The sequence below is a fragment of the Amblyomma americanum genome, chromosome 4, assembly GCF_052857255.1.
Source record: "Amblyomma americanum isolate KBUSLIRL-KWMA chromosome 4, ASM5285725v1, whole genome shotgun sequence".
Classification (NCBI taxonomy): Eukaryota; Metazoa; Arthropoda; class Arachnida; order Ixodida; family Ixodidae; genus Amblyomma; species Amblyomma americanum.
Genome location: NC_135500.1, coordinates 164,798,214 through 164,810,055, shown reverse-complemented (window position 1 = coordinate 164,810,055; position 11,842 = coordinate 164,798,214). Strand labels below are relative to the sequence as shown.

The 11,842-nt window shown below is 48.2% G+C and overlaps 1 protein-coding gene across 1 annotated transcript; it reads right to left on the bottom strand.

Moving 5' to 3' along the window:
- Nucleotides 1-7,871: 7,871 nt before the first annotated feature.
- On the bottom strand, nt 7,872-10,507 carry LOC144129901 (uncharacterized). The gene is made up of 2 exons (XM_077663960.1): nt 10,031-10,507; nt 7,872-9,103 (listed from the first exon to the last, which is right to left on the bottom strand). The coding sequence occupies exons 1-2, from the start codon at nt 10,505-10,507 to the stop codon at nt 8,159-8,161; spliced, it is 1,422 nt and encodes a 473-aa protein (XP_077520086.1). The 3' UTR covers nt 7,872-8,158.
- Nucleotides 10,508-11,842: the final 1,335 nt, after the last annotated feature.

Below are 11,842 nucleotides of genomic sequence, written 5' to 3'. Positions count from 1 at the left end.
CTTGCATAGTAGTGATCGATGCGTAAGACGCCACATGATATTCGCCTACGACCACGGAGGAAGGAAAGAACTATCTCCGTGGCTACGACCGACAAATACTTCATATTTGAATCTCGTCTCTCACCTGTTTCAGTTTCAGCATCAGAGCGGCGTCATATGTACAGTGAGGCAGGAAGAAAACTGCAAAATAATGCGTGCTTCTTCACTCGTTGTGATTCCGGCTCTTGAGGCAGGCCAATTTTGGCGTTGCAGTGAATTAAAATGAGGAAGTGACCATTATATCGCAGTTTGTCTTTCATGCACATCTATCACTAAAATGAGGAAACCGAAACCAAAACGGATGATGGTTTGGTTTGGTTTGGTTTATAGGGGTTTAACGTCCCAAAGCAACTCAGGCTATGAGAGACGCCGTAGTGAAGGGCTCCGGAGATTTCGACCACCTGGGGTTCTTTAACGTGCACTGACATCGCACAGTACACGGGCCTCTAGAATTTCGCCTCCATCGAAATTCGACCGCCGCGGCCGGGATCGAACCCAAAACGGATGAGAGACGAAATCTTATTATAAATTATTTAGCGCTAGTAGGCGAATACCATGTGGTGATTGATGTGTACGAACGATGTCTATCATGTTTATAATCCTTGGAGGTGCGCTGACGTAATGTGACACGTACGAGTCAGCGTGAGCTTTGAAGGGAGTCATGCGGGTCACGTATGTGCAAAGGAATCAAGCCTATGTGTGAGTATTTTGTCGCTGATATGACCCCACTGACAATTATTGGGGCACGTGGCAATTGATGTCACATGGCTGGTGACAGTTCTGATTATGACGTCATTTCTTCTGAACGACGCGATATCTGCATAACCCAGGTAGCACCGAAAAGTTACAACAATGTTTCTGAAAGGTTACAAATTAACAATGAAATAGCCTTGTCTTTACCTTAATAAAACGTTTAAATAACATTAATGGAAGTTTTTCTAAAATGATAGACTAACCTTGCAAAAGAACAGGCAGGCCCGCCAATCGTGAAGGTACACGCATCTTAATCAACGATTTGTAAAGCCTAACAACGAGGGTGACGCGATATCTGCATAACCCAGGTAGCACCGAAAAGTTAAAACAATGTCTCTGAAAGGCTACAAATAAACAATGGGATAGACTTGTTTTTACCTTAATAAAACGTTTAAATAACATTAATGTAAGTTTTTCTAATATGATAGACTAATCTCGTCTCTCACGTGTTTCTGTTTCAGCAGCCGAGCGGCGTCTTATGTACAGTGAAGCAGGAAGAAAACTGCAAAATAATCCCTGCTTCTTCACTCGTTGTGATTCCGGCTCTTGAGGCAGGCCGGTTTTGGCGTTGTAGTGAATTGAAATGACGAAGTGACGATTATATCGCAGTTTGTTTTTTCATGCACATGGATCACTCACTCACTCACTCACTCACTCACTCACTCACTCACTCACTCACTCACTCACTCACTCACTCACTCACTCACTCACTCACTCACTCACTCACTCACTCACTCACTCACTCACTCACTCACTCACTCACTCACTTTCGAACGGATATCATGGAGTCACTTGTGTGTTCAAGCCATCAGTTATAGTGGTTAATGGGCAGTAAGCAAGGTACTGGCAGAAAATGAAAATGGTTTGGTTTATGGGGGTTTAACGTCCCAAAGCGACTTAGGCTATGAGAGACGCCGTAGTGAAGGGCTCCGGGAATTTCGACCACCTGGGATTCTTTAACGTGCACTAACATCGCACAGTACACGGGCCTCTAGAATTTCGCCTTCATCGAAATTCGACCACCACGGCCGGGATCGAAACCGCGTCTTTCGGGCCAGCAGCCGAGCGCCATAACCACTCACATCTCGGCGGACACCTGAACCGCGCAGTAAGGGAACGGATAAAGGAGGGAATGAGTGCAGAAAGGAAGAAAGAGGTGCAAGTGTAGGGCTCCGGAATAATTTCGACCACCTGGGGACCTTTGAAGTGTACTGACATCGCACAGCCCACGGGCGCTTTTGCGTTTCGCCTCCAACGAAACGCGGCCCCCGCGGTCGGGTTCGAACCCGGATACTCCGGATCAGTAGTCGAGCGCCTTAACCACAGAGTCACCGTGGCGGGTGTACTGGCAGTTGCCGATCATCTTTTCTTCAAGGACCGTGGCAAAAGGTCTGGAACACGATGCTTGAAATTAATCTGTAATGTTGTTTTATATTTATGATTTATCCCCCGGTGGTCGAAATTATTCCGCAGCCCTCCACTACGGCACCTCTTTCTTCCTTTCTTCTTTCACTCCCTCCTTTATCCCTTCCCTTACGGCGCGGTTCAGGTGTCCAACGATATATGAGACAGATACTGCGCCATTTTCCTTTCCCCAAAGCGCAATTATTATTATCATTATTATCATTATATAACATTTAAAACACAATATTAGACCAATGTTTATTTTGAACATTAAACTAATGATCACAATACGACATAAATCACTATTTGTTAATTTGTAACAAAACATTAAAACACAGCATTAGCACAATGTTTACTTTCAATGTAAATTAATATTTACGAACATCATGCAACGTTGTGAGTTTTCATATTAAAATAACGTTTCACAACGACATGTAGATTACATAAAAACTTTGTAACATTACCTTAATGTTTGGGGCTACCTGGGAACATCTTAACGACTGACACTAAAATATCAAGAGGAGGACTGTCTCAAACCTGTTTTCACTGGTTTTATCTGACGGTTGGTACGGCGTATGACAGAATAGATTAAAGCCACAGAGTACAAGAATCGAAACGTTTCTCTTCGAATCTGACTCAGGTCATGAACGCGCTTTTGCAGCTCACCTTGATGGGCATAAAAGTCAAAGAGCAAATGTACGGAATGCTTTATGGTGCTCATTCCCGAACCAATCTCGTAAATATTAGAGGCAACCACACATATCTTTTCCCTTGTCTGGCTCCAAGGTCGATGTCCTCCGCAGCCGCCACAGCTGCGCTGCTTGTCAAGTGGTAGAGAGAGAAGGCACCAATCAGCTAATTTGTGTAAACGCAAGCTTAACTATAGTCCGAGGTCAACTAGGGGTTCCCGGGGGAATGGGAAATGGTGTGGGGGAGGGGGATTGTTTGGTTTATGGGGGTTTAACGTCCCAAAGCTACTCAGGCTGCGAGGGACGCCCGATTGTGTGTTTAGAGACAATTCTCAAGGTTTATGTAGGATTCAAGGCTGCTTGGGCAGGCTGCGGCTGGGGTGGTCCAGAAGTGATAATGGACGTGTAACACTGGGCTGGAGTGAGATGTATAGTATTTTGCGCAGTAGGCGGATTGATGGTACCGGTAGGGCGGGTGGGGAAAGGGTAGTGCTTGGAGTGCCTGCCTGACGTCCTTGTAGGTAGTAGAAGTAAGTGGTTTTTTAATAAAATAATAATAAAAAGGAAGGAAAAGATTTTTGCTATAGCCCGGGCATCTGCCATCAATACTGAAGCACTTGAGCTGGGGCAGTGGAAATAAAGGATAGCAGGCAGAATGGAGAAATGAAATGAAAGAGGTGAGGGGACAGGAAGAGAGGATCAGGGGAGAAATAATATACACTCCCTGTAGGTGCTGATGCTGCGTTTGTGCTGAAGGGCGTCTTCCCATGTCGGCGGAAAAGAGGAGGGGTTTTGCAGGGCTAGTTGGTATTTTTGCATTATAAAAAAACAGCGCTAGAGACGCGAACGAAGAAGGAACGAGACAGGCAGGGGCGCGGTGCGTGATGTCGCTGCCGGGATCGAACCCGCGTCTTTCGGGCCAGCAGCCAAACGCCATAACCACTCAGCCACAGCGGCGGCGTCATGGAGTCTGTGTAGTTTGTGTGCAGCCTTGATTGCTTGGTTCGATTACTGTGAGATCTTGTATGCTCATAAATATGATCTCCACGACCATTTAGAATCCTCTATGCGCTTATTAGCGAGCTAGTGGTTGTTGGGGAAGCAGAGAAGTAAAGGTGTAGAGTTTGTGCCATGATGGCGTGCCTGCAATGAAGGTCATTAACGCGTATGCCTCTGCCTGTTGATGGGGCGGTATCTGTGTAGACAATGGTCTGTGTCGAGGGATGATTGTGACAATAGAGAGAGACGAAGCGTAGGTTGGAGTGGAGGGGAGGCCACGTGGTGGCGGCGTATATACGAGTGTATAGGGAGGACAGAAAAAGATAAAATAAGAAATCTATTAGCCTTAGGGGCTGAATAAATGGGAGTTGCATATCAACTTCCCTGAGTACTGCACTGTCAAGATCACCCGACATCGGAGCTTTTTTCTTTCTGTATTCTCTTTATCGATAACTTACTTAAGGTACTGATAACAGTGAATAACAATCAGTGCCCGTCAGATATACCAGCTTAGCTAGCGGTGCAACCGCAAAGCATGCACACGGGTGTGTGGAGCTCAAGGAAGGCAGCAGCTTTCCCTCATATGAATGGGGAGGTGCATAGTTTGTCCAATACTGATGAAATGTGCCTCTACGGCCGCATCTGTACTCATCGCCCAGAAGCATCCAATCCCTACCGACCTAGCAGTTGACGCACTGAGGAGACATTTTCGACGCATATCCCGGGTTCCCTCTCACTATCTTGCCAGTCTACCTATTACCAGGCCGCACACATCGTTTACAAACGCCATTGATGCACATCGCGCCATTCTTCCGTCCCAGTTTACACCCGCCTCTAGGCTGTCCTCGCCTCTTTGGAGCCTGCACAATCCCCGCGTGCTTCTTTCAGTACATGGCATCAAGAAGATCGATTTATCGCCGATATAACTAAAAAAAGTCACTCTTGAATATTTCCATGAGTACCATGCAAACCGAGTGCACGTCTACACCGACGGCTCAGTGAACCTTACCAGTTCTTCGGACTCCGTGGTCACCCCCGCAAGGACTACAGAAATTAGAGTTGGGATAGCTCACCAGACTTCTTCGACGGGTGAAGAACTTACTGCTCTTCGTGTCGCCATTGAACACATCAATCACAAGCGCCCTCAACAGTGGTCTATTTTCACCGACTCCAAAGCTGCCCTCCAAGGCTTACAAACTTCTTTTCGCTGTGGAGTCCATGAACAACTGATCGTGGAAATCCGACAACTACATCACTGTGCCATAAATAAGGGCACTACATTATCTACCAATGGCTACCGTGGCTTCAATCCGGCCCACCACGACGTAAAGAAACTTTGCTGTGTCGGCTGTGGCTTGGTGTAGCTTTCACCAACCATTATTCGTTCTTAATCGGTATGGCTGATAGCCTTGCATGTGCCATCTGCGGGTATGACGAGACTATAGCCCACATTCTTTGTGACTGCCCTGCCTATAGCGCCGAAAGGCAGTCGCTCTGCCGTGCCCTGGAGCGTATAGATCCCTGCCCACTGACAGAAAGGAAGATTCTCGGCCACTGGCCGCGGCGATCGTCGGTGGTGAAGGCCTCGAAGGCACTGCTCCGCTTCTTGCGAACTTCTGGCCCGCACGATAGGCTGTGACTTTAACGAACGCTGACTTTGCATAGTGACTCTCCTTGCGCTTTAATTTTTTATCCCGTTACCCCTTACCCTACGTGCAGGGTAGCAAACCGATTATTCTTCCGGTTATTGTTGTTGTTGCCCATACAAAATGGCACATGCCCACACAAGGGGATTGGCCAAGAATTGGGGGGCACAAACCGGTTAACCTTCCGGATAACCTCCCTGCCTTTCCTCTTCTTCCTCCTCCTCCTCCCCTGGGCATGAACTGGAAATCACTACCATGAACCTTATTCGGTCGATTGGGGGGCACAAACCGGTTAACCTTCTGGATAACCTCCCTTCCTTTCCTCCTCTTCTCTCTCCCCCCCCCCCCCCCCCCTCGGGACATGAACTGAAAATCACGACCATGAACCTTATTCGGTCGATTGGGGGACATAAACCGGCTAACCTTCCGGATAACCTCCCTGCCTTTCCTCTTCTTCCTCCTCCTCCTCCCCTGGGACATGAACTGGAAATCACTACCATGAACCTTATTCGGAGCAAAGCGGCTTACTGACGTTGTGGCATCTTTCGTTCGATATTTAGTGTCTAGATAAGCAGCAGTAAGTCAGCTTCAGACAATAATAAGAGCATTATGCTTTAGTTTGGCTGCATTACAGGCTCGAAATAAATGTTCATACATATGAGCATTAAATTGCTATTTCACTTGTGCCACGAAAACTCCGTCATTGTTGACACATGCACCAAACTCGGCTCAGTAAAGTGTGACAAGCATTTAAGCTATAGTGTTTCTCAGTGTTAACTTTCTTTTTCTTTCGGCGTGTTTTTATGCGTCGATTACAGTATATATGGTGGTAACAGCGGCAATTTCTCTTCTTGCAATTTTGGCGGTTTTCGGCCCTTACCCTACAGCGGAATTCTACAGTTCAGTTTTTAAGCTGTAGTATGAAGGAAGTACTACATTGGCCCATGCAGTCTGACCCTGTATTTGGCGCCTGCACGAGGCCGGCGCTTACCCGCATATATACGGCATGTGTATCTGCGTGGATCTTATGCTAAGCATCTCGGCTAGTTTTTCTGCAGCGTACGTTGGGCATGTGTACATATGTGGTAATTGAACAGGCAATGCATACTGTGGTTTGAAGCGGCAACCAGATGATCATTTCACATTAAGAGAACGCCGAAATTAGCGTTCTAACTGTGTTTTCTACTAGCGGAGGAAAAACATCGTGATCGAGGGAAAAGACGACAGTTGTCAAGAAATTTTTGCGGTCATTCAGCCACTTTGTGCATTACATCCCAAAAACAAAAATAGTACTGCGAAACCATTGCCATTCATAGCGCCATTTTGCAATCACGATGCGGCCAAAAAATCGCGTTTAATCTAGACGTGAATCGACAGAAGCTGAATGCGAGCCGTAACGAACAGCTGCAATGCAGTGATATGCATACGGGAATGAAAGAAAAAAATGTTCTTCTGCTGCAAACGTTCGCCACAAAATATCCCGCATATACTTCACAGCATTTCAGTGTTCAAACACTGTACTGCTTTCATGCAGCTGGAATTCTTTACCACCGTCGCAAGAACAAAAATCCGAGCAGGAATGTATTCACGACGGGGTTCGTGGTGTCAAAAAGCACGTCGCCGAGAAACGCACAGGTTATAGGGCTCAAAAGCCTTACTATCCTGCCCAGCGCGTTTAATCACTGCTTTTTGCACTTTTTACTTAGTGGCAGGAACACCATGTTTGCCCTCTCGAACGTTCATTGATACGCACGTCGTGAATAGCAAAATATTCACATTTTTCACACATATCTTCACTCTCCAAATGGCTGAGGTCGCCCGTTCTACGAGGAGCCATCAGCGGCTCGCTGCTTCAGAAAGAGGCCGCGTGGCTCCGACATCGCCGCTGCAATGACCGAAACTTGAACACGCACGTGAGTACAAACTCTAAAGTGGAAACGTCACATCAGTTCAGTGAATGTACGGTCACACATGCACCAGCGATCAAAAATATAAATGGAGCGCACTTGCGTTATAATATTAACACCTACGTATATATCGTGTTTTATTTACTATTCTAGCTGTATTTTAAATGAACGCTGTTATACTTCGGCTACGTAGGGCAAAGCCAGCAAGGTGGGTAGTCTAACTTTATAAATACCACCGAATAGTTATCGTGTCTCAGTAGCACAGTAAATAACATCTGGATGAAACTTGCCTGCTTGGTCGTTGCACCAAAAGAAGTGCTATTAACACCAACACTTACGCATGCAAAACTTCACATTAAAGTGGTTGTAAAACGTTTTAATCTGCTTTAAAAACAGGAATAAGGTTATGACAGTACAGTTAAAAGCACGCGATAAAACGAATACGACTAACAGGTTGCACAGATGCAAAATTAGCTAACTTGGCAACGAATCAATTAAAAGGGTCTAGGAACAATAAACATTGATCACCGGATTCCAGGCGCATCACTGGGGAAGCTCCGGACGCAGTTCATTTAAGCAGTTTCCTTCTTGCGAACACGCTGCAGGTGTAGCTTCGTTGCAATGAACTTCTTTAACATTTAGAAAAGGAGAAAAAGAAGGTAACAAAATAACGGAACTACGCAAACATTTAGCCTCAGCGCTATAAGATTAAATAAACTCGCTACGGCTTGAAGTGAACGACGTCCAACTGTACAGATATGAACAAGCACAGCCCTATGAGCAAGAACACAAAGATGACCGTGCGCTTGGTTATCGGGAGGGCGCAGAGCTTGGCCTGCATCCTCAGGGACGACGTGAAGAGGAGGAACGTGTCCAGCTCGGACTGCGGGGCGCTGCCGTAGCCAAAGGGGCGCGCCATCAGCTCGAGGCCCACTTCCCTGACGTGATTGCACGTCGAGCTGAGGCGGCTGGCTTGGACCAGCGGGATGAGGACTAGCGAGAGCCAGACGAAAACGTTGAGCCAAGCGGCCAGGAAGCGGCCCCACTGCCTCCACGGCGTACCCAGCAGGGCGTAGAAGCAGAGCACCGTTCTCGAGGCGACCCAGGTCAACTGCAGAGTGACCCCCAGCGCTTGCCGCTGGTTGAGATACTTGACGCTCTTGCGGGCTTCTTCGACGCCTTTAAAGAACTCCAGGAAGGTGATCCGCTTCTCGCGTATGGCCTGCGACATGTTCTGTAGGTAGACGAGCACGAGCTGGCAGTGGATGGCGTAGCTCGTGGCGATGGTCATGCTGACGATGTCGTGGAAGAGCAGCATCAGCACGAGCGACATGAGCAGGAAGTAGTGCACGCTGCGATCGTCCTCGGCAACGTGGATCCGCTCGAAGTTGAGCGGGCCACCGGCATAGATGTTGAGCACTTGCGACGCCAGGGACGCGACGATCCAGAGGATGCCGGCGGCGTAGACGGCGTGCAGTCGGCGCGTTATGCGCTTCTTGGCTACGTTCCAGACGTCGGTGACTGTCAGTTGCAGGAAGACTTTTTCCAAGAGTGCCTGGAACTGTTCGCTTTCGTGGGAGCGCATGTGCGTGAGGGCGACGATGTAGGCGATGATCTGCATCGCCGCGGGCAGTATGTACACGGCAAACCAGCTTCCGCCGCAGGTCTGCAAATCAGTATATGACAAGCACTGAGTGCATGCATCCCACAACTCTCGCTCATCTGAAAACCGCAGACAATAATAATAATAATAATTGGTATTGGGGAAAGGAAATGGCGCAGTATGTCTCATATATCGTTGGACACCTGAACCGCGCCGTAAGGGAAGGGATAAAGGAGGGAGTGAAAGAAGAAAGGAAGGAAGAGGTGCCGTAGTGGAGGGCTCCGTAATAATTTCGACCACCTGGGGATCTTTAACGCGCACTGACATCGCACAGCACACGGGCGCCTTAGCGTTTTGCCTCCATAAAAACGCAGCCGCCGCGGTCGGGTTCGAACCCGGGAACTCTGGATCAGTAGTCGAGCGCCCTCACCACTGAGCCACCGCGGCGGGTGAAAACCGCAGACAATGGTTTCACTTTTTTGTGCATCCACGTCAGGCAATTAATGAATCGTGTTGGTTTCAAGCGCCGTCATTATACGCAGGCTCACTGCAAAAATTTCTTACACGTGACGGTAATCGAAAAATAACAAGGGGAAGACCTATTCTGGGTGCCGAAATATATGCGTAGCAGTGAACGAGATGAAATTTTTAACATTCTAAACACGACTGTCCCTTTGAAAATTGCTTCCGATGAATGAAAAATTCGAAACCATTATACTATATGTAGGAACGAGGCTTTCTATCGATAGCCTACAAAAATAACGCCACCTTTCCTTCTTAGTGTACTCTGGCTTAGGTGTTCGAATCTTTTAGTCTATACTAAACCACTCCTGCAATGTAAGCCCTATGCTCGTGGAAAAAGAAAAAAATCCGACTTATACGTATGTATAAAACCGTGGTACAAATATTTTACAATGTTGCGTTAGTACTCTAGACCGGAATCCGTCAACCTCGTGACCCCAACCTTTCGCGAAAGCAACAAAATATTACCACGTCAGTGTTCTGGACCCATCCGTGGTCCTTGAGGGATGAGGACTGGCTCTCCTGCGACCTGTAGTTTATTATGCCGTCCCTGCGGTAGCAGGACGCGTACTGAAGCACATGCCCCAGGATTAGGACGACGGAGATGACCAGGTTGTACGTCACGTTGAACGCCCGCAACGGGGTCTGACAGCTCTCCCGCTCGCCGGTCTCCACCAGGGGTCGCCAGCCGACCAAGGAGAGGAGCCGGAAGTAGTGGCGGAGCACGCTCTTGCGACAGAAGCTGAGCACTACCGACGTGGACACCTCCATGGGGCTGTGCATGTCCAGGAACACGCTCGAGCGGATGCCCACGTAACTGTTGTTGCTACGCACGGTGGGCGGCGGAGAACTGCTCGAATCGGACGAGTGTCGGCTGTCGTCGCGCGGTTCGCTGACCAAGGGCGCGTCTTCTGCTGGTGTCACGACGATCTCCATTGCACTCATCTGCGTGAGGAAAATAATGCAATATTGAGTCCCACGCAGTGGGGGCGCCAGGGATACTGAGCCTGCCTTAGCTTCAACGCAGTATGGAAAGCAGCGAACACTGTCGCGAAGGGAGAAATAGAAACAAAGGAGTTTGCTCGGTTTGGTTTAAGGGTTTGAACATCCCAAAGCGACTGAGGTTATCAGGAACGCCGTAGTGGAGGGCACCGGATAATTTCCACTACCTGGATTTTTTAACGTGCACCGAGGACCTTATTCGTAACACACCACTTAGGTGCTCAAAACTGTTTAGTCCTGACTCGCCGAGCTCAGCTGGTGATCAAGCTAGCGAAGCGTTTTAGGAAGTGTGCGGGGGTGATGGTTAGAAGTACGTGGTGAGAGCCGCTGCAGGCATGCGAATAAACAGTGTTCCAGGGTATATATCTTGTTAAGTGATGGAAACATTGTTGAAATCAAGGACGAGACCAAACTGCAAGTGCTGACTGCACAAGCGCTTACGTCATGCCCCAACTAGCTCGTCGAAAATTCCCTCCTTGGTATACTTATGGTTTTATAGGGTTTCACGTCCTAAAGACACTGAGGCTATAAAGGACGACGTAGTGGAAGGCTACGGATATTTCGACCTGATGGGGTTCTTTAACATGTATTTCTAATCCATCGCAATGCGACCGCCGCGACGGGGTCGAAACTGCGTATTTGGGGTCAGCAGACGCGCACCGTGTGTTTCACGCCAGTCGGGGTCAATTACGGATAGTTGGCGAGAGAGAAAAGTGGTAGAAGAAAGGCAGGGAAGTTAACCAGAAGAATGTTCCGGTTGTCTACCCTGCACTGGGGGAGAGGGATGAGGGGGGGGCGGGGGGGAGTAAAAGATTAAGAAGTAGAGCAATGTGGTCTTTATCTAGCACGACAAACCGTGACAAACACACTTAATGTCACAGGTCACCGCGGCTGTAGCCTTCACATATTTAGGGAAGCAGAACGCTTCGACCTGAGTAGAACACATCTTCAGTCCTCCATCACTAATACGAGGCAAACAGGCAGCGCAGACGTTCCAGTGTACAGAAAGGCTGCTTGCCATTGCGGCTGATAACGTTGATGACAACGTAAGCATCGGACTTCTCGGAACAATGAGGCTAGAAGATGTGTCGCGCCAGCTATTGGGCAGCTGCAAGCACTGGATTCAACAAATCCAGCATCTGCAGTGCATTCTGTGCAGCTCTCATGTGCAAGCTGGAAAGCAGCACACGCATGGCATTCACGATTGGCTTCAGCATTGCAATTACTTGCTCGTCTGCGACTTGGGCCGCTTTCTGACCCACTACCCGACCAGCAGTA

Excerpts from the sequence above, each read along its gene's own strand:
- LOC144129901 (XM_077663960.1), bottom strand. The coding sequence starts at position 10,507 with ATGAGTGCAATGGAGATCGTCGTGACACCAGCAGAAGACGCGCCCTTG. Across the intron at positions 9,104-10,030 it reads GGGTCCAGAACACTGACGTG|ACCTGCGGCGGAAGCTGGTT; the intron begins GTAATATTTTGT and ends ACTGATTTGCAG.